The sequence below is a fragment of the Canis lupus genome, chromosome 14, assembly GCF_048164855.1.
Source record: "Canis lupus baileyi chromosome 14, mCanLup2.hap1, whole genome shotgun sequence".
Classification (NCBI taxonomy): Eukaryota; Metazoa; Chordata; class Mammalia; order Carnivora; family Canidae; genus Canis; species Canis lupus.
This window is the reverse complement of record NC_132851.1, coordinates 24,318,339-24,340,357: the sequence shown is the minus strand read 5'-3', so window position 1 is coordinate 24,340,357 and position 22,019 is coordinate 24,318,339. Positions and strand designations below refer to the sequence as shown.

At 32.1% G+C, this 22,019-nt stretch overlaps 1 protein-coding gene across 6 annotated transcripts in view; it reads left to right on the top strand.

The window, feature by feature from the left end:
• Positions 1-22,019, top strand: part of TMEM65 (transmembrane protein 65) — an 87,176-nt gene that overhangs the window by 42,872 nt on the left and 22,285 nt on the right. For 3 of the 6 annotated variants that reach the window (XM_072774406.1, XM_072774408.1, XM_072774404.1), the window contains exons 2-7: positions 3,812-3,907; positions 5,335-5,379; positions 8,153-8,220; positions 12,545-12,599; positions 13,461-13,503; positions 15,584-15,689. In XM_072774406.1, the coding sequence (XP_072630507.1) occupies positions 3,812-3,907; positions 5,335-5,379; positions 8,153-8,220; positions 12,545-12,599; positions 13,461-13,503; positions 15,584-15,689 (413 nt within the window). The remainder of the gene's footprint in view (positions 1-3,811; positions 3,908-5,334; positions 5,380-8,152; positions 8,221-12,544; positions 12,600-13,460; positions 13,504-15,583; positions 15,690-22,019) is intronic. The other 3 variants (XM_072774409.1, XM_072774407.1, XM_072774405.1) reach the window with 2 other exon arrangements.

Below are 22,019 nucleotides of genomic sequence, written 5' to 3'. Positions count from 1 at the left end.
TAATATTTAAAAAAATTCCCTTCAAGTTATTTATTAGCTTTTTAACTATCTCATTGCATTTTGTCTGTACGTGTGATTGCTTAATGGATTACAAATATGCATTCTTCTTCATAGACTACTTAGAGCTAATACTGTATCACATTATAGACATTGGAGAAATATTACAACCAAATTACCAAATTGGTCCATTTGTAACTTCTTCCATTCTTTATGTTTCAATGTTATGTGTATTACATCTATATATGTTGTATACTCCATAAGTCAGAGCTATACTTTTTTCTTTTAGACAGTCAGGTCTACCTAAATTAAATTACTTAGGGAAAATTTAGTTTTTTATATTTACCCATTACTTACCATTTCACATACTCTTCGTTCTTTCCTGAAGACCCAACTGGTATTTCCCTTCAGTCTAAAGAATTTGCTTTCACATTTATATTGCAGGTTGGCTGACAACATATTCTCATAGTTTCAGTTTATCTAGGTTAGTTTGCCTTCATTCTTGAAGGATATAATCTCTCTGGATATAGAATACTGGGCTGACAGCTTTTTTGTTGTTGTTGAAGTATATTTAAATCATTATTTTCCTTTATTTAATGTGTCTTGTGTGTGTGTATGTGTGTGACTGCTCTCAGGATTCCTTTTTCTTTATCATTGATTTTCTTCATGTTTATTCTATTAAGGATTCACTGAACTTTCTTGAATCTTTTGAAATTTTGTCTTCCACCACGTTTGGGAAATTATTAGTACCTGTTATTTATCCAAATATTTTTTTGGTCCTTTTTTCTTCTCAATTTCTGGAATGCCAGTTATACATGTATTGACTTTCTGATTTAGCCAGAGGTCTCTGAGACTGATTCATTATTTCTTTTTTTTTAATAAATTTATTTTTTATTGGTGTTCAATTTGTCAACATACAGAATAACACCCAGTGCTCAATCCCGTCAAGTGCCCACCTCAGTGCCTGCCACCCAGTTACCCCCACCCCCCACCCACCTCCCCTTCCACCACCCCTAGTTCGTTTCCCAGAGTTAGGAGTCTTTCATGTTCTGTCTCCCTTTCTGATATTTCCCACTTATTTTTTCTCCTTTCCCCTTTATTCCCTTTCATTATTTTTTATATTCCCCAGAATGAATGAGACCATATAATGTTTGTCCTTCTCCAATTGATTTATTTCACTCAGCATAATACCCTCCTCCAGTTCCATCCAGGTCGAAGCAAATGGTGGGTATTTGTCGTTTCTAATGGCTGAGTAATTAATATTCCATTGTATACATAAACCACATCTTCTTTATCCATTCATCTTTCGATGGACACCGAGGCTCCTTCCACAGTTTGGCTATTGTGGACATTGCCGCTATAAACATCGGGGTGCAGGTGTCCCGGCGTTTCGTTGCATCTGTATCTTTGGGGTAAATCCCCAAAAGTGCAATTGCTGGGTCGTAGGGCAGATCTATTTTTAACTGTTTGAGGAACCTCCACACAGTTTTCCAGAGTGTCTGCACCAGTTCACATTCCCACCAACAGTGTAAGAGGGTTCCCCTTTCTTAACATCCTCTCCAAAATTTGTTGTTTCCTGCCTTGTTAATTTTCCCCATTCTCACTGGTGTGAGGTGGTGGTGTCTCATTGTGGTTTTGATTTGTATTTCCCTGATGGCAAGTGATGCAGAGCATTTTCTCATGTGCTTGTTGGCCATGTCTATGTCTTCGTCTGTGAGATTTCTGTTCATGTCTTTTGCCCATTTCATGATTGGATTGCTTGTTTCTTTGGTGTTGAGTTTAATAAGTTCTTTATAGATCTTGGAAACTAGCCCTTTATCTGAAACGTCATTTGCAAATATCTTCTCCCATTCTGTAGGTTTTCTTTTAGTTTTGTTGACTGTATCCTTTGCTGTGCGGAAGCTTCTTATCTTGATGAAGTCCCAATAGTTCATTTTTGCTTTTGTTTCTTTTGCTTTCGTGGATGTATCTTGCAAGAAGTTACTGTGGTGATTCATTATCTCTTGATCCTTTTATTTTCTCTTCTTCAGATTGGGTTTTTATTCATCTATCATCAGGTTTACTCTTTGTTTTATAACTTCCATTCTGCTTTTAGCCCATCCAATTAATTTAAAAATTTCAGATAATTATTTTCTAGTTCTAGGACTTGAGTTTGGTTCTTTTTTTATGGTTTTTATTTGACTATGTTTTCATTTATGTTTTTGAATATAATTTTAATTGCTACTTTAAAGTCCTTGTGTGCTCCTTGTAACATTTGAGTCACTTCAGAATTAATCTCTGTCTGTTGTTTTTTCTCCTGAAAATGGGTCGGTCATGTTTTCTTGTTTCTTTGTGAAATAATTTTGGATTATATCTTAGTCACTGCTGCAGTTATATTGTAGAGACTCGGGATTGTGATTTATTCTTCTAAAAAATATCAGTTTTTTGTTTTTACTTGCTTGAGCAGGCAGTTGATGGTTAGGCTCATACTGCAAACTCTTTCTTGGTGTGTAACTCAAATCTTCAATTATTTTATTCTTAGTTGGCATTTTGTTTTGTTTTTTACTCAAATGTGTGGTTCACAGGTCAGCCATATATTTGAACTGTATTCTGTATATACAGAATTTAGGGCTCGTCCTTTCTAACTCTATCCTTTCCAGGACTCCCCTTTCACTTTCCAGTGGCTTTGGTTATTTTGTACCCTGTGCACTGCTTCTTCAGCCCAGAAAGACTGAAGATTTTTTTGTCTGAGTTTTAGTTGCCCTATATATTGTGAGTTGAGGTCTGCCCTCAGGCCAAAAGCTGCAGTAAGCAGGTATCTCACTTAGTTCCATTCCTTTTTCTAAGTGTTGATTCCTTTCCAGAATCAACCTGTTTTTAGTCATTTTCTAGTGCATTTAGGTAGTTACTTATTTGTTATATATTTGTATATTGTTTATAGTTCCCCTGTGCAGGAGAACTGGTGTTGTAGGAGGTTTCTAAGCCAATAGTAGAAGTAGAACCAGAATTTTTAAAGTTAAAATCATTGGAAAATGTGTGAAGTACAATCTTAATGGTTTTATTATTTTTTTAAGGTAGAAAAAGAAGTGTGATGTACACACACACACACACACACACAGAGAAATTGAAAAGAACTAGTTTTTCTAACTCCAAAGTCGTCTTAATGAAACATTTCCAGTGTAAGTATAGATAGTTTACCATATTCAAAAGAAAACTTTGCATAGATTTTTAAAACCTGCATAGATTATGGGGGTTTATTTCCAAGACCGAGTTCTGTTGTATATAGTACATCCAGTGTTTTTCACTTCTGATATAGTTTTGATTCAGTTAACAAAGTAAAGAAAGTAATTTACAGTGTCAAAGTCCTCAAAATTATCAATTTATGATTTAAAAAAATTTTATGGATAATTTCCAGTATAATTTCCACTTTCTAGGAAATGTTCATGTTTCCTCTTGCTACTCAATAGGCTCTTTGTGAAGCAGGAGGCAGAATCTCTGCTTTGATTTTACTTTAGTCTCTGTGCCAATGATTTTCCTCCCTGCTCTGTTTCCTTTATATTTCTTTCTCAGTCTTTAAAAAATTCATTTTTTCATTAGTTTTAATTTTTTAATCCTTATGGGTAATATGAAAGGAAGATTAGGAATGTTAATTATATATTTGGTTGTTTTTGCTGCACCTTATACATTTGCCTAACTCTTATCCTTTCTTCATAAGAGTTGTAAAATATTTAAAGTATTTTGCTCATTATGAATATGTAGGGAATTTGAAGACGTAAAAGCAAGGACTCTCTATATTCTCATTCTATTGGGAAGGTCCTGCTTGTTGAATTTTTAGGTATTTCAAGATGTTCCAGTCAACTGACAAGGACTTCTCCTCACAGTGTCAGAACTGTAGTGATGATGAGAGTAATGCAACTAGCAAATAGTTCTGGTATGTAACCACTTTTGCATGTTTACTTCACCAGAAAACTCTGTGGACTACAGTGGTATCCTATATTCCTTGTTAAAATTTGGAAAACCATTTGCATGCTTTCAAAATAGATCTTGAGGTAATGGTGTTAGTCAATAAATAGAGAATATATTTTAATAAGATGTGAAATTCTGCCAAGATTAATATATCTTCATTTCACAACTCTTCTAAAAAAGGGGAAAACATAACAAACTTGAATTCTTAGAACTTTCTGAATAATATGAAAATTGAACTTAGGGTATTAGTGTACTTGTTATTGTAAAATCATTTTGGTACTATATGTGTTTTCAGTAAAATGCCATTCACAAATATGGATGCTACTTCTTTTTTATATAGCTTATCAGTGGAGATTTGTTTTTTACTTTCCTAAAACTAAATCCTTCAGTTTTTATGTTGTCATAGATTATAAAATAAGTATTTTAGAAAGTATATATCCAGTTTGTACGTGTTTCCTTGGACAGTCTGGTTGTACTAAGTCTTTAGAATAATGTGACCTGAGGTGTGGGTTCTTTTCCATAGACTGTCAGTTAATTCTTTTGGACTGGATGAGGATAAAGAAAGTACGTTCTCTGCCATTTAACCATCGCTTACTGTTGTGCTTATACAAATGGTGAGATGGTTATTGTTATGAGATTAGATACATTGCTTCTTTATAATAATTGTTAATTTTTAGATTTAATGATGGCACTTAAAGACACTTTGGTTTATACTTGGGAAGACTATGTGTGTTTATTATGCTATATATTATAATTTATTGTTATTTGTGATTTTAAATAGCATCCTACTTTTTTTGGTCATGTTATTGTATAGAATATGTTATATTATCCAATAGTATATAGGTTTCAAGACTCAAAATATTCAGTATATTATCAGGGGAGATTAAGGAACATAACACCATCCAGTGAAGTCACTGTTGTAATACATTGCTTTGAAAATGTTATTTTCTATTTTTTTAAAGGATATTTAGGTCTATCTGAATATTCTTTTTTCTGCTTTTTTCTGTTTGTATATATATTACTTAAGTCATCTATCATTGCATCTTAAATAAGGGTAGCTATATTTCAAAGGTTATTTTTTTACTGTAATTAATGTAAACAGGCTCATTACATAGATGCAAGGGCTTAAAAAACACAAAAATGAAAAACTAATGATTACTCAGGGGTATAGGTTATAGGTTCCATGTAACTAAAGTTCAGTTTTATTTTCTAGCCTTGTAATTTAACCCATACCAAGTATTATTATTTTGACCTATTAACCTACAAAAATTTGTGAATAAACTTTGATATTCTCCCACTTTGTAAATCTGCTGGTATTTTCTTTATTGTAGCGAAAAAGAAAGCATGCTATAGTAACTAATTCTTGACCTAAACCCTTTTTTTCCCCTTTAGAAAAATTGGAAGCTCCACCACCCACCCCAGGACAGCTGAGATATGGTAATGGTTCTATAATTGTTAAATATTTGTGCATCTATCTTTTAGATTTGAAATAACTATATAATTTACTGTTAGTATAGAAGAGTCAGTAAATTTAATTTTTTCAGGTATATGGGTTATCTCATGCTGAAACAAAGTTTATAAACTTGATTTAAGATACAATATTTTTTCAGTAAATTACCTGCTTTATTATTTTTTTTTGAAGTTTGATTTGCCAACATATAGTATAACACCCAGTGCTCATTCCATCAAGTGCCCTCCTCAGTGCCTGTCACCCAGTTACCCCATTCTACCCTAATGGAATTTCTAATATTGTTAGCAGTATCAATCATTCTTAAACTGTTGTTATCATCCAGAAATAAAATTATATTAATGGTAGGATTTTCTAAATTCCCAGAAAAAATGGTTATGTTTAGTTTGGATTTAATTGGGTAATTTCAGAACTAGAAAGTCTGGGCTCAGGGCTACATAAGAACTGTTCTCTGATAGAGAAAATACTTACAGCTTGCTGTTTATGATGATGAAGAAAGTTAAGTTCATTTAAGACCACCAGGAAGAAGAAGCTTATAATGGTACTGATGTACTTTCTTTACTTGATTATGATGGGAATAAATAGTCAAGGCTAATACTGGCATAATGTAAAGCAGTTTGGGATCTTATAAAGACAGTAAAAGAAGAGAATATTTTAACGGTACAGTGAATTTGAGTAGGTTGTAAGTGAATGCTAAATATTAGATGTGATTTGCTTTTACAGAGTAGTATTTCCCAAAGGAAATTGGAGAAATCACAAATTTAATAGGAGGTCATTACATACTGGAGAGCAAGCTATATAATTTTTAAAAGCTTATTAATTAGCCATTCTTTTTTCTCTCAGAGGTAGAATATAATTTATATTAGGAAGGAGTTACTTTCCTAAATACGAAAACATTTAAGAATTCTTTTACAACTTTTCTTCCCCTGGCAGTTTTTCCTGATCCACCTAGCCTAGGTTCATGCAAATTCATGTCCATAGCACTGTATAATACTATTATCAGTTTTTTTGTTATATTGAAATTAACTATTGATATAATATGTTATCATACCCAAACTTCTTGAGCGTTGGTAACCCAACTCTTACATATCTTTGTATCTCATGCCCACTGGAGTGTCTAGTACATGTTTATGTAACAATTCGAAAATTATACTTTTTCCTTTGTAATGACAATACATTTTTATTTATAGACACACTTATTTTGGTCTAAGCATAAAAACATGATATATTTTATACTTCAAAGTTGCTTATAATAAAATTTTGAATGTCTAGTAGTTAAGCAGCTAGACTTAGCTAAAATCAAAGAACTAAGGCTGGATTCTCTAATTGAAAAATCCCATTTCATTAATGTACTATTTGGTTTTTACCATCTTTAATAGCTTTTAAAATAATACTGTTAAAAATAATATTCTTTATAATTAAAAAGATGCTACTTTTTATCTTGAACATTCTCTCTTGATAGCAAGAAGACATGAAATGATCTAGGATATATATACCTTTTTCCTGTGATCTTAGTCTTCAATAGTGGTTTTGGGTAGAAGCGTTTTTCATTTTGTTTTGTTTACTACTTATTAGCCTTCCCTGGATTAGTGCAGAACTCATGATAGTAATGTCACACTTCCATAACTTCTGGATTATATTTTAATTATACTTTCTGTGGACTTAATGCATTAAAAGGAAAGACACTCTAATGTCACTGAATACATACAGCTAATTCGTTTAAGGGACTAGTTTTTGGATATGTTATAAAACTCACAACTTTGATGTTTATTTTAAAAAGTCATCAGTTGAATTGATGTTGGCTCTATCTTGGCAATTTTATAGATGAATTAGAATAAAGTCTTTTAACTATCCCAGCTTTTAATCTGTTTCACAGTCTGCCTTCAGTTCTCTTAATATGGAATTCTCTTCCTTTCCAGGTTAGTGGTCCTCAACTTAATTAACTAATGTTCATTGAGTATCTGCTATGCACTAGGCATTCTGCAATGTGCTGAAGATGCAAATATGAAAAAGATGAGAATGAATGTATAAAAAGCATATAGGTATTAGTTCTTCCTAGTTACACTTCTGTTATGTCAGGTCATTCAGATTCTGTATTAGATAGATAAGGTAAGATGTGCCTTTGTTAGTAAGAAGCCAAATTCCATTTTTATTTAAATCAAATAGTTTGTGAAAGCTTTCAGGAATACTGATGTTATGAGGGGAGGAAAAGCCGCATATATATGGCTAATATAGATGAGTAATTATATTTTTCTCACATTTGTCCAGAAATTGATTAGTGAGTAAAAGTGACCAGTAGCTTCCCTGAAATTTGATTCAGAGTGTTTTAAAATTATTTCTAATATGGAGATTAATTTTATGATATTAGTCTTTAGGTATAAGAAACAGTTTGATATCAATAGCAATAAACAGGAAAAACATGGTACTTGTAATATGTATTTACTTATTTGTTCTCCTGTTAACTGTATGTACTTTGTATGTGTAGCTAGTAAGAAAACAAGTCAGAAGTCTAACACAGTTATTTTTACATGTTACATGTTTTTTAATTTTGTTTTGTGTCCCCAGTGTAGCTTCTAGGAAGTAGTTTAACTTACAGCAGGAGCAGAATCGTTTGGCTATGGGAAATGGAAAGCAAATTTCAAAAGTTGTCAGATCTGTTTAGGAGACTAATCATGTGGTCTATTTTCTTATTTGAAGTTACAGAAATCTTAAAATATATTTTCTGTTTTTGATGTTTTTCAGTATTCATCCACAATGCGATACCTTTCATAGGGTTTGGCTTTTTGGATAATGCAATTATGATTGTTGCAGTAAGTTCTTTCTTTCACCCCTTCTATTTTGGGTTAATAAAGAAAGTAATGTGGTCTAAATTTTCCTAATAATTTATATATCCTAGCTATAAAATTTTAATTAACATCATAATGAACAAGGCTATTTTTTTATTATATTTCATGTTAATCAGACTATCATTCAGTTTTAAGGCATTGTATATATTAATCATTAAGACTTTTGGTAAAGCATTGACAGTAATAAACACATATTTATTAGGTCTATATTATTCTCTAGTTTCAACATTCTTATTAAAGGAAAAAGTATATAAGTTTTCTGATCTTTAATTTTATTGACAGTTCTCATCACATATATGTTATTTGGTTAGTTCCTTGTTTAGTTTTTCCATGCAGAAATGTTTTAAAGGGTGTTTTGATATAGTCTATCCATTTAATAGAAAGATATTTTAAGTTTTAGTTGAGAACACTGAGTGTATCTCCTTTCTGTCGTTGTTCCATTGTAGTGTTAAAAAAAAAAATCCCCTTTGCTGTAGTCATTTTAATGTAAGTGTGTTCCTTAAAAGTGTTTAGTCTCAGAGAAGGCTTATTTACCTTTCCTACCATTGAGTGGCACCTTTTGTTAATGAATACCAATATTGGTTCAATTTCTAAAGCCAGAGATGAGTCCATGTATTAAAATGCAAGTCTTCTAAAACTGCCCAGTGCTTTATCCACTTCTTTTCACTGACTCTAACTTGAAAAAATGAGGTAAATGGTAGCTGTTGTGTAAGAGACTGTTAAAAAAAATGATTTTAGGATTATTGAATGTGAGAAAAATACATATGAGAGCTGCAAGGTTTGGGTGGTTTTTTTTTTTTTTTTTTTGGTGTTTTGGAGGTCACATGTACTACAGATGGACATAAATAGAATATTTGGTTTCAAAACAGGGATTAAAGGTATGATTTACATTGTGTAGATTATAAAATTTGCTTAAAGAATATCTAAAATTCTTAAAAGAATATCTAAAATGAATTTTTTTTTTTTGCTGTTATATAGTCTCATCTTATGTCCAGATTAATGGTGCTCAGATATCCAGAAAGTCTGGCTATTCACCTATGTTCACACAATAAGAATGTATCCTGCTGCCTAAATAGTCACAGAAGGTGCCCTAGCATGCACACAACTTGAAAGTGAGAGCGCCCACTGCATAGTTCTTTAGCAAAGCATCCTGGCAAGAGCCTCTAAGATATAATTTCAGAACGCTAGTTTTTTTGACTGATTATGACATTTTCCTAATATATATATATATAAGTATTAAATTGGCAAATTTATATATCTGTGAATTTGAGAAAATATATTTGAATATTCAGCAACTTAGAACCACACTGCTTTCAGTGAAATTACTAAAATTTGGTTAGATTATTTAATAAATAATAAGTCATATCTAATTATAATGAAAACATCACTATTATGGATTTATAAGCTATAGTTCTTGATGTGTTCTTAGTTTCTCTGTGACAAATCTATCTTTCGGTTTTACACAACTCAATATTTCAGTTTCTCTTAATTGAGAGCTAGTATCTACACTACTACCTTCATATTTATTTTTTTCCACCTCAGTAGGGCAGACCTTGGATAGTCAAATACTGAAAGACTATCCTTTCTACAAGGAAGTATTGAGATGATATATTTGTATAAAGAAAGGTGCATAGATAGGACACCTGGGTGGCTTGGCGTTTGAGCATCTGTCTTTGGCTCAGGGCGTGATCTCGGGATCCAGGATCGAGTCCCACATTGGGCTCCCTGTGATGAGCCTACTTCTCTCTCTACCTCTCTCTCTCTCTATCTCTCATAAATAAAATAGGGTCTTTAAAAAAAAAGTGAACAGAGATTTTGAAGAGAGTTCAGAATAGGGAAACTGGGTAGCTTCATAGACCCTGAATAAAATGTTCACATTGTGTTATTTCTTTGAAATAAATATCTAAAGTAACAGATAATCTGCATCTAAATACAGCTACCAACACAGTGAAACACCCACACTCTAGAGTCAAATTATTATGTTGTTTACTGTTTTCTGTTACTTGGGCCTGTGTCTCATTGTTAGTATAACTGAGAGTGAGCTATTTTTCCAGGTCTGAGATACTTGACTCCAAGTTAGTAATTAATATGTGTTCTTGAAGTTTACACTGAAATTCAGTTTCAGGGACATATACTAGTTTTTACTCATATAATATTGAAAGAAATGTTTAAATCACTGGCTTCAGTACCTGATGAAGAGCAGTTTGTGTGGGAAATTTGTTATTCAGTGATAATTGCAAACTAGTTCAGGAACAGTGAAATTTCCCAAAGAGTTTTATAATAAATAGGCTGCTGAAACTAAAATACCTAAATAATATAATTCTAGAATCTGTGAATAGGGAAATAGTCATCATTATCTTAAGAATGTTTTTCACCTTTTAATTTTTTAAAAACACTGATTGCCTTCTAACATTGTGGGACAGATTGACTGTTTTAAGATAGTAGGTTAAGGAAATATTTGATTCTTCTTTTCTATCATGTCATTGACATTTGATGTTTTCCTCTTTCCTGTTGTATTCTTTTGGTTGCCATCCTAGTTGTAGTCATCAAAACAAATTCCTATGTAACTTCCTGTAATAGATTGACCTTTATTGTTGGCTGCTGTTCATACTCAGCCTTTGGTTTCATAGCTTTATATTCTCTTTTTGCATTACTGGTATTGCTTTTTATAACATATTTTGGTGGGTTTTTTTTTTTTTTTGGATTACGTTTTTACAATTTAATTAGAATAGAATTCATTAGAATTCTAGAGTAGTTTAATTGTATTCAGGTGATGAACCAGATGTAATTTTAAGATAACTAGTATTGGATGTATAACAGAATTTGATGTAACTATGGGGAAAAGTAAAGACTAGTAGTCTATTGTCCTCAATCTGTCTTTGACTTTGTTTGAAGCTTTTTTTGTTGTTAGAAGGTCCTTCAGGTTTCTTAAATACAACTAAGTGATTAAGCACTTAAACACTTTTTAAATACATGTATTGCAAACAGATTTTTCTTAGGGCATGCCTAATGATTCATTGCTGCTAAAGAAGCTATATTTATTTTTTATGTACTGTACCTGTCAGGTGCCTTTTTTCTATATTAGCTCCAGTTTTTTGTGAGTTTTTTTTTTCCCATCCGTATATAAAGATACACATCTTTACTCTTTACGTGTGTTCTGTTCATTTTCTTTCAGAAATCTGTTTTTTGGGGGTTCCTTTAAAACCTTCCTTGTGATTTTAAATACTTAGGAGACTTATGCATCAGGCTGTTCTCTCCATATCCAACAAGAATTGTGTTTTAAAGGGATGGAGCCAAAAGGCCTAGGCAAGAGAAAAATGAGGAAAATTCAACTCAGCCTCTTTTCAGTTTTATAAAAAATTAAGTAATGCAATATTTCTACATACCACATAGTGTTCTTTTTTTTCTCTCTCTGTAAGTATCATTGAGATTTAAAAATTTACTTTAAAATTTTCAAGCATCACTCTTCAGGAGGAAAATTAAATCTACTTAAGGCAACATTGCCCAAGCGTTAGAACTCAGCACAGTAGATCATAGGATTTCTTCTTTATTCTATGTAATAACCCATTAGAATAGTTTAACCTTCTTCATTTCAGTTCCTTCTCTTTAAAATGGAAGTACAAATATGAATCTCTCTTGTCTATAAAGGAACGGGATGGATGTGGAAAGTATAAAACTCTCTCAGTAAATTCAGTGGAAATGAAGTAGAGTCTTGTTTTTTTACTGAGGTTCTATCTGTTGCTTATAAATGAATCATATGGTCTTACTACCTAATGGTTAAAGGACTCATTGATATAAAGATAATTTTTGACGTTTGATCTCTTGGGTCCTTAGAAATTAGTTGAGTCTGTTTTTTTTTTTTTTGAACTCTTTTGGTAGAGTAAATAACAATAATATATATGTATCATTCAGAATTTAAAACTAGGTGAGTTGATTTTTGTGTTCCAAGAGGTTTAAAGAATCTTTCTTTGTGGCTGGAAAATATAAATTTTAGATTTTTAATGATGGGTTATATTGCTATTTGTATTGTAATTATGTTTTTGCTATTTTTATGAAAGTAATTTTAATGAATCAAGTGATATTGATGTTTCCTCATAAATGCATACATTTAATAGATAAGTACATTACTGCATTATATGAATATTTCTGCATATTTTATATATATAATTTTGCTGCAATAACCTATGTATGGGTTTAACCAGTCTCTCTGTTTTTTAATACTTTACTATTTTTTATAGTCACTTCAGCATTAGTTTTTAAGATTAATTTCTTTATAATCATTTTTCAGGGAACCCATATTGAGATGTCTATTGGAATTATTTTGGGAATTTCAACTATGGCAGGTATTTAATAATAGTCATTTTATTATCCATTTTCTGTATATTTATAAAATATTTTAGCAGCTTAGATTTACTAGAGGATAATTTATTTGAATAAGTTTACTCATTGAAATGTCTATTAGTTTGTCTCCTTAATCCTGTTCTTCTAATTCTTAATTTTGTATATGTAGCACTTTTTTCTTGAGAAATTTTAGGTACTTTATGTTAGTTAATGAGTAACAATGCTGTACTATGTTAAAATCAGTTTTTCTCTTAATTCAATGTTACCCCAAAACTTTTTTACTCTTGTTTGTACTAATTTATTTTCAAGTTGGGTAGAAAAACCAAAGAAGAAAATATAAGATTGAAATCTAACTTGGTTCTGTTACTGTCTTTCTCCTAGTTACCATCTGTTTTTCATGATGGTGAAATTTAGGAATGGTTCAAGTGTTGTGTTTGTTGTTTGGAAAGCATTGTGAGTAGATGAGTTCATGAAAGAGATATTTCTTCTCTATGATTTTCTTGAATTTCAGAGCTATTCATAAAGCTTTACTTTAACTTCCAAATATCCAAATTTCCCTAAATATAAAAGATAAAATTCAAAATATTGTATAGATATTGAAACCAAAATGGAAACTGGCTACCACAACAGAAGAAAACCTATTATTTGATAGAAATAGAACAGTATAATCCCAAAGGACTTGTGTTCTATTTTAAAATCTTGAGATTCAGAGCTATCCAGTGAGTTACTTTGGATATAGTTGTAGTTTCAGAAACTGTGATTACTCTTCCAGATCAGTGCTTTGTTGATGTTATAGCGATATATTAGGATGACTTTTCTGACTTTCATGTAACAAGTCACTTACTCATTTCTCAATTTTTTAGCTGCTGCTTTGGGAAATCTTGTGTCAGATTTAGCTGGACTTGGGTAGGTACATTCATCTGTTCACTTGTGCATGTGTGTACTGACTTACTCTTTCTCTTCTCTATTCTTTAATTGAGAAAGATAAAAAATATGGGACATTTATTGTGTATGTTTTCAAACTAAAGTTTTAAATTTAATATTTGTAAATCAGTAGTACTAGATCTTTGGTGTGCATCAAATATAAATGCCTGTGTTATACCTCTGGGTATAAGGACCTGGAGTTTGTGTTTAAAATCTTCTCAGGAGATTGATAGATGCACAGTTTTTGTAAGATGACTGTAATTTAAGCAGAGTTTAATTTTTCATTTATTGAAGTATTTATATGTATTTTATAGACATTTCTAAGGTAAGACAGGATTAAAACCAAGAACTTCATCATTGTTTCACCCTACCCTTCTCTCACTAAGCTCAAAGATAAGAGATATGGCTCAAATGTGAGGCTCCCGACTGGGCATGTTTTCTGGAAAAAAGGAACTTTCAAAAGTAGTAATGGCCAGATCATACATGGGTTTGGCCAGTTTTTGCTGTCTTTATTCCATGTGACAGGAATGATGAAACAAAGCAAGGACGCCTACTAGAAAAGGCCAGCTTTCTCTCCTACTCACTTTACATTCTCTCTTCCACGCAGCACATGGTCTGGGCTGCCTCCTGAGCTTAAGGAAGCTTGGAAAGTATAAATTAGACTAAGTTGGCATTAATTATTGTGATAAACATACTCTCTTTTGCTCAGTCTTTGGCTCTATTTCTTCCTTCCTTGGTTCATGAGAGTGGTAATTTTTGAGATTTGGATTTGAGTCTAGTAGTTTACTTAGCCCTATAATCTAGGAAGAAGCAGCTTTATAAGTGATCTAACCCTGTGTATGAGACTTCTGTACTGGAGTTTGAGGCTAAAGCTACTCTTAAAACACAAAGTTTCTTTGCATCTGGGCCAGGGTAGAAATTTTATATTTCTCAGATTCCTGACATGAATCTATAATGATATCACCCCTTACACATTCTGTTTCCCCATTTCCAACATTAAGGTTAATATTGGTAATATTATAGCTGCTGTGATAGCTTTTTATAATTAATAGAACTAAGTGATTTAATAGCTTTTATAGCCGTTTAATTTTAGCTTGTATCATTAGTTATTTTTGATTAGAGATAAAGATTTTGTTGGGAGTCTTTGTGTTTAGAACTATTTCTTCTCTGCCTTTAAAAATATCATTAAATAACAAATACTACATTTTATTGATTCTTAGGTACATAGTTTTTTTTTTTGTAGAACTTAACATATCTGATATTGGGATCCATCTTATAACTGATATATGCATAGTTTAATTGGCAAATTTTTTCCCTTGTAGTTCACAAAGTAAGTTTGTATCCAATAAATGATGGGAAGTTAAACTTGATAATACTTGAGATTGCCTTCAAAATTCTAGGCTGTTTTTATTAATATATCAATCTAATAAATTTTGGAAATTTTTGCTTTTGGTGACAGTTATTAATTTATATCATATGAAATGAAAATGTGCTTTGCTTTGAATTTGGAATAAGTACATAATTGCAATTTTATTGCAATAATTCTGTATATACTATGAAATAATCTTTTAAATAAAAGAGCGGGGTGCCTGAGTGGCTCAGTTGGTTAAGCATCTGACACTTGAGTTCTGCTCAAGTCATGATCTCAGGTTGTGAGATTGAGCCCCATGTCCAGCTCTGCACTGGGTGTGGAGCTTCCTTGAGATTCTCTCTCTCTCTCTCTCTCTCTCTCTCTCTCCTCCTTGGCCTCTCACCTCCCCCCACTCTCCTATCCCCACTTACTCACTCTCTCTCTAAATAAATACATACATACATAAAAGAGAATAATTACTCTAAGCCAATTAGTTTATGTATTGAATACATTAATGATAACATATTTTTAAACTATATATATTTATGCACAATAAAAATGAAAATTCTAAAAACATTTACTCCATTTCTAGAGTGCCAGTTACAGGTGTAAAATTATCTGGTTTCTTTTTGTACTAATTAGTTTATTTAATGACATTTGTGTGTCTCTTTAAAAACTTACATTCTGTCCTTCTGTTTTTTTTTTTTAAAGACTTGCAGGCTATGTTGAAGCTTTGGCTTCCAGATTAGGTCTGTCAATTCCTGATCTTACACCAAAACAAGTGGACATGTGGCAAACACGTGTTAGTACACATTTTGTAAGTACTCTAAATGGTTTATGATAATGAATTCAGGTAGCCAGAGCAAGATACTGTATAGTTCAGTCCTTTGAGAAATTTGAGACTAACTTGATTTGAGTGGCGTGTTTAACAAAATTGTCTAAGCTTTGGCAGTTTTCAGAAGAAGGTTAATTTTTTATTGTTTGTTTTGTGTAGGTGTATTTGATTTTTAGAATATTCTTTATATGATTCAGTTAAGAATATATGCCATGTACTAGAGACTGAAGGACATAAAATGAATATGAATTATAGTTACTTTTGAGAACTGTTTAGGTGAAGAACAAGGCATATAAACAAATTATAATTTTGTAGGACATATGCAGTTATAGAATCATGCACTAGATACAACAGTAGCACAAGTAAGAGAATTCATACTTGTGGGGAGAAATGTCTTTTGGTGGGAACATTTCTTGGTGCTTATTGGATCTAAGCATATTTGTGTATTATTGATAAGATGTTTACTGGTGAACAAGAGAATTCTGAGTACATTAACTAGCATGTAGAAAGACATGATAAAAACAGGGTATGTTCAGAGAAATACAAGAAATTAAGTATTGCTGGAGTATAATACTTACTAGTTGAAGATGAAGCAGCAGTAGGAAACAGCATTGGAGAAGTAAGGATAGATCAGACAGGAAAGACCATATAAGCTATGTTAAAGAGCTTGAACCTCATAACTAGGTGATGGAGTGCTAAGTGAAGAATTTTAAGTAGGAAGGAAAGTAGATATATTACAGTGCCACCAATTAAGTCAAGAAAAAGGGAGGAAGGACAAGTTAAGGAAGGCTGTGAGATCTTTTTTGATTCAGTAAGTTGAATTTGAGATGCTTTAGGACATTGAAGTGGTAATACCTAGTAGGCATTTGGCTTAAAAGTTAGAGAGGTCTGAATTAGAGATGATGAGTATTATCAATTATTCTTTCAACAAATATTCATTATTTTCTACTAAATGCATAGTACACATGTAGGAGTTTTGAATATATTGGTTAACAAAACAAGATCTTTTTTTCTATGGATCTTACACTCTAGCAGTGGAGAGAAGACCATAAAAAATTGGATAAATAAAATGTTTAATGTACCAAAAGTTTGCAAATGTTAAAGGAATTAAAGAAAAAAGAAAGAGCAGGGTAAAAGAGATTGAGAGTGCTGGGATAGAGACAGCTTGCAGGATTAAATAGGAGAGTCACTGCAGGCCACACTGACTGAAAAGGTGATAGTTAAAATCATGGGAGAAAGTGAGATTATACAGGACCGTGATTCTCAAAGTGTAGTGCCATGGCCAGAAAGATCAGCCCTACCTGGAAACTTGTTACAAATGCAAATCTCAGGCCTCACCTTAGACTCACCTATTTCTGTGTAGAAAATCATGTATATGTATCCATATCCTGCAATTTATAGATAAATTTAAGTGAGATTAGTTGTCTGATTTCTGCTAGAAATGTTGAGGAATCAGGATATTCTAACATTCTAGCAATTTGGCTTGACATTTTAGCACTACATTTGGGACCAAGAGAAGATTTTCCTTGGCTTTCTTCTCATGTAATTGATCATTGTTTTTTCGTTCTATATTATAAGCAGGTCCATTCCCTTCTCCTATTATAAAAGTACTTCAGTTACTAAGCTAGTGTATAGATAGATAGATAACAGATGGATAGATAATGTGTGTATCTGTGTGTATTTTGAAATTTTCTGCTAGCATATGAAGTGATTCTATTTCTTGGTTGTTGACTCTTCTTTTATGTTAGGATTGAATGTACTCTTGTAACATGACATTCAGTAACATTCAATTAATGAATAGCCTGAAGTAATTTAAGCTACTGATCAGTAATCTATTCATGGCATAAGCTAACTCTGAAATTTACCCATAATGGAATAAATGCAAATGAATATGCAGGTTCCTGTTGATATGGGTTATATTTTAAAACCTCATTTATAATTCAGCTGATTGAAATTCAGAAAATGTTTTCTTTCTGAACTGTGTTACAGATGTACTCAAGTTCTTGGGTTAGCCCTAGTGTAGTTACTTGTAAGGCCTAGACTATCATAAGACCTGATAATAATATATAGGTAACTGATTTTTCAGTGGAAAGATGTTTCAGGTTCTGAATCACAGAGCTGGAAAAGGATATCCCACTTCTTTCCTCCCTCTCTGCCCTATTGACTTTATGCCTCATTGAGATAATTGGATTGGAACTCATTAACTGGCAGTCCTAGAGTGAGTGCAGGAGGAAACCCTTGCTTTCCATGGAAAATAGTAACAAGCATTCTAACAGAATGGGTGAGAAGTAGAAGAAGCAATGAACATTTCATGTATATGGGAAAGTCATAAATCTAAATAAAATCTTTCTCTGTGTATATAAATAAATATAAATGAATATAAAGTTTAAGGTCAAGATAAGGATCTAGGATTAAATTTTAGCATCTGGAATGAAGAAAATTTCTGCTTATTAAAGCTCTGTAAGAGTGATACTTTTTGAAGCTTGATGAAAAAGAGATGATGAAATGAAATGACATGATGAAAATGACAAATCTGACTATTAACATAAAGCATGGGCATACCACCACCACCATCACTATCACTACCACCAAAAACCCAAAAATAACAGAGTTGAAAATTTTTATGCAAGCTGTTGTCAAAACACTAATGTCTAATCTTGAAATTTATTAGAAACCCTGAAGGGTCTGATAGATAAATATGGATGATATATAAGAAAAAACATTGTATTCAAGATTGTTGATTATGTAGCTATCATAGCACCTGTAATGTCTGATAGAATTTGTTTTATTTATTTGCTTTTCTCCTTATAACTAATTGGAAGTTCCTAAAAGATAGAGACACTGCATCTAATTAGTTTTTGTTTCTCTGGTACCTAGCACAGACTTTGGCACATAGTAGATTCTCAGTAAAGTTTGTATGAAGAACTAAAACTTACCTGAAAAGATTTAACCCTGATGGTCATCATAGAAATTCAAATTTTAAAAATTATTTACAAAGATAAACATTTAAAAGTGTTCATAGTGTAGGTATGGTTGTAAAAAAATTGGTGTGTATATATACATATACATATACATATACTACATATATTTATACATATACAGTTGACTCTTGAACAACCTGGGGGTTGAGGCACCATCAACCCCCATGAGTTGAAAATCCATGTATAACTTTGACTTCTCAAACACTTAACTACTAATAGCTAACTGGAAGCCTTACCAGTAACATACATAGTTGATTAACGCATATTTTGTATGCTATATAGATTACATATTGTATTCTTAGAATAAAGTAAGCTAGAGAAAGGAAAATGTTGCTAAGAAAATCATGAGGAAGAGAAAAAACATTTATAGTACTGAACTGTAAAAACCCACATAAGTAGATCCATACCTGTGTTGTTAAAACCTTTGTTGTCTGAGGATCAACTGTATTTCAATTGGTATATATGTAGTTGCTGTCAGTTTTGCTTAGAATAGATAGCATGGTATTCATTATACTATGAATATGCACAGATGTTCATGTTATGTGATTTTTAAGCAAATCATTGGGAAGAACTATACAGAGAAATGTTTATTGTAATATCACACTGGCGAAAAAGTAGCAATGATTTTTAATGATATAAGGAGAGCTTTAAACATTAAAGGCCATCAATTCAGTGGAATTTAAGGAGTTTGATAATAAGTTTATGAAACAGTTTGCAAAGGGCTTATTAGAACAGGTGGCTATGGGGGAAGAATTGAGACAGAATACAAAGCTATGTTTACATAAGTATTAGACCTACATATAATTAGCTATATCTGGGGATAAATATTGAAAAAGGAATATATACAAAAAGGAGCAAATCCAAATATATTGAGAGTATTTGGTGAGTTTTTTCCCCCTATCTTCCTATCTTCAGATGATAAAATGTATGTACAATTTCTAAGAAGTGTTTTTCTACTTGAATATTTCTTTGGTGTTATTTCACGGCAATTTTCCTAGTTGCATTGAACTTTAAATATTACTTGTTTTAGAACCCTATTGTAACTTATTTTTTTTATTGAAGCGTAGTTGACATACAATATTATATTAGTTTCGGGTATACAACCTAGTGATTCAACAGTTATATATATATTAACAAAATAGCACAATAGGTATAGTCACCATTTATCAGCGTACAAAATTGTTACATTTTTTACTATATTTCCTATGCTGTACTTTACTTTCTCATGACTTACTTATTTTACAGTTGGAAATTTGTACCTCTTACCGCCCTTCACCTATTTCACCCATCCCCTCCATCTCCTCCTGTCTGGCAACCACCACTTTGTTTTCTATATCTATGAGTCTATTTCTGTTTTTTTATTTGTTTTGTTTTTTAGATTCCACATGTAAGTGAAATCATGTTATTTGTCTTTTTCTGTCTGACTTATTTCACTTACCATAATACCCTTGAGGTCCATCTACATTGTCACAAATGTCAAGATTTCATTCTCTTTCATGGCTGAGTAGTAGACTCCATTGTCTCTCTGTGTGTTTGTGTGTGTGCATGTATACATGTGTATACATATACAAATGTATGTATACATTTATACTTGCATACGTGTGTGTGTGTGTGCACATACATATATACTATATCTTCTTCATCTGTTGATGGACATTTAGATTGCTTCTGTATCTTGGCTATTATAAATAATGCTACACTAAAAATATGGGTTCATATATCTTTTCAAATTAGTGTTTTTTTTTCCCTTGGGTAAATACCCAGAAATGGAATTAGTGGATCATATAGTATTTTCATTTTTAATGTTTTGAGGAACCTTCATTCTATTTCCCGTAGTGGCTACACCAATTTACTTCCCCACCAGCAGCGTACAAGGATTCCCTTTTCTCTGTATCCTCACCAATGCTTGTTTTTTTCTTGTCTTTTTAAAGACAAGTTAAATTAGTTTCAAGTGTACAATACAGTAATGTAACAATTCTTTATATTATTACTCAGTGCTCATCAAGATAAGTATATTTTTAATCCTCTTCACCTATTCATCCACCTCCACTCTGGTAATCATCTGTTTATTCTCTATAGTTAAGAGTCTGTTTTTGGTTTGTTTCTCTCCTTTCCCTTTGTTTATTTTTTTTCTTAAATTCCACATATGAGTGAAATCATATGGTATTTGTCTTTCTCTAACTGACTTACTTCACTTAGCATGATACCCTCTAGATCTATCCATGTTGTTACATTCTTTTTTGTGGCTGAATAATATTGTGTGTGTGTGTGTGTGTGTGTGTGTGTGTGTGTGTACACCACAACTTTATTTGTTCATTTATCAGTGGACACTTAAGGCTGTTTCCATAGTTTGGCTATTGTACGTAATGCTGCAATAAACACAGGGGTACATACATCCTTTTGAATTAGTGTTTTTGTATTCTTTGTAATCACATGGTAGTGTGATTACTGGATCATGTGGTAGTTATATTTTTAATTGTTGAGGAACCTCCATACTGTTGTCCACAGTGGCTGTACCAGTTTGCATTCCTGCCAGCTGTGCATAAGGGTTCGTTTTTCTCCACTTCTTGTTTCTTGTGTTTATTTGAGTCATTCTGACAGGTGTAAGGTGATATCTCCTTGTAGTTTTGGTTTGCATTTCCCTGATTAGTAGTATTGAGCAGCTTTTCGTATTAGCCATCTGTATGTCTTCTTTGGAGAAATGTCTATTTTAGGTCCTCTGCCCATTTTTTAATCAAATTCTTTTTCAGTGTTAAGTTGTATGAGTTTTTTATGTATTTCGGATATTAACCCCTTATTGGATATATCATTTGTAGATATTTTCTCCCATTGAGTAGATTGCTTTGTCATTTGTTGATATTTTTTGCTCTGCAAAAAACTTTTTAGTTGAAGTAGTCCCAGTTCTGTATTTTTGCTTTTGTTTTTTCTTGCCTTAGGAGACTAGATCCCGAAAAATGTTGCTATAAGGCTGATGTCTGAGAGATTACTGCCTATGTTTTCTTTTAGGGTTTTTATGGTTTCAGGTCTTATTACATTTAGGTCTTTCATCCATTTTGAGTTTATTATTGTATATGGTGTAAGAAAGTGGTCCAGTTTCATTCTTTTGCATGTAGCTGTCCAGTTTTCCTGACAGCAGTTATGAGACTGTCTTTTCCCCATTGCATATTCTTGCCTCCTTTGTCATATGTGGCTTATTTTTATGTTTAAGTTACTATGATCAAAAGAAATGCGGTTACAGTTGAATTTTATAACACATAGAAATTGTTTATTGTAGAGACTTAGGCAAGGATTCTTCTATCAGGGATAAAATAACTTTCAAAAAATGTTTTCT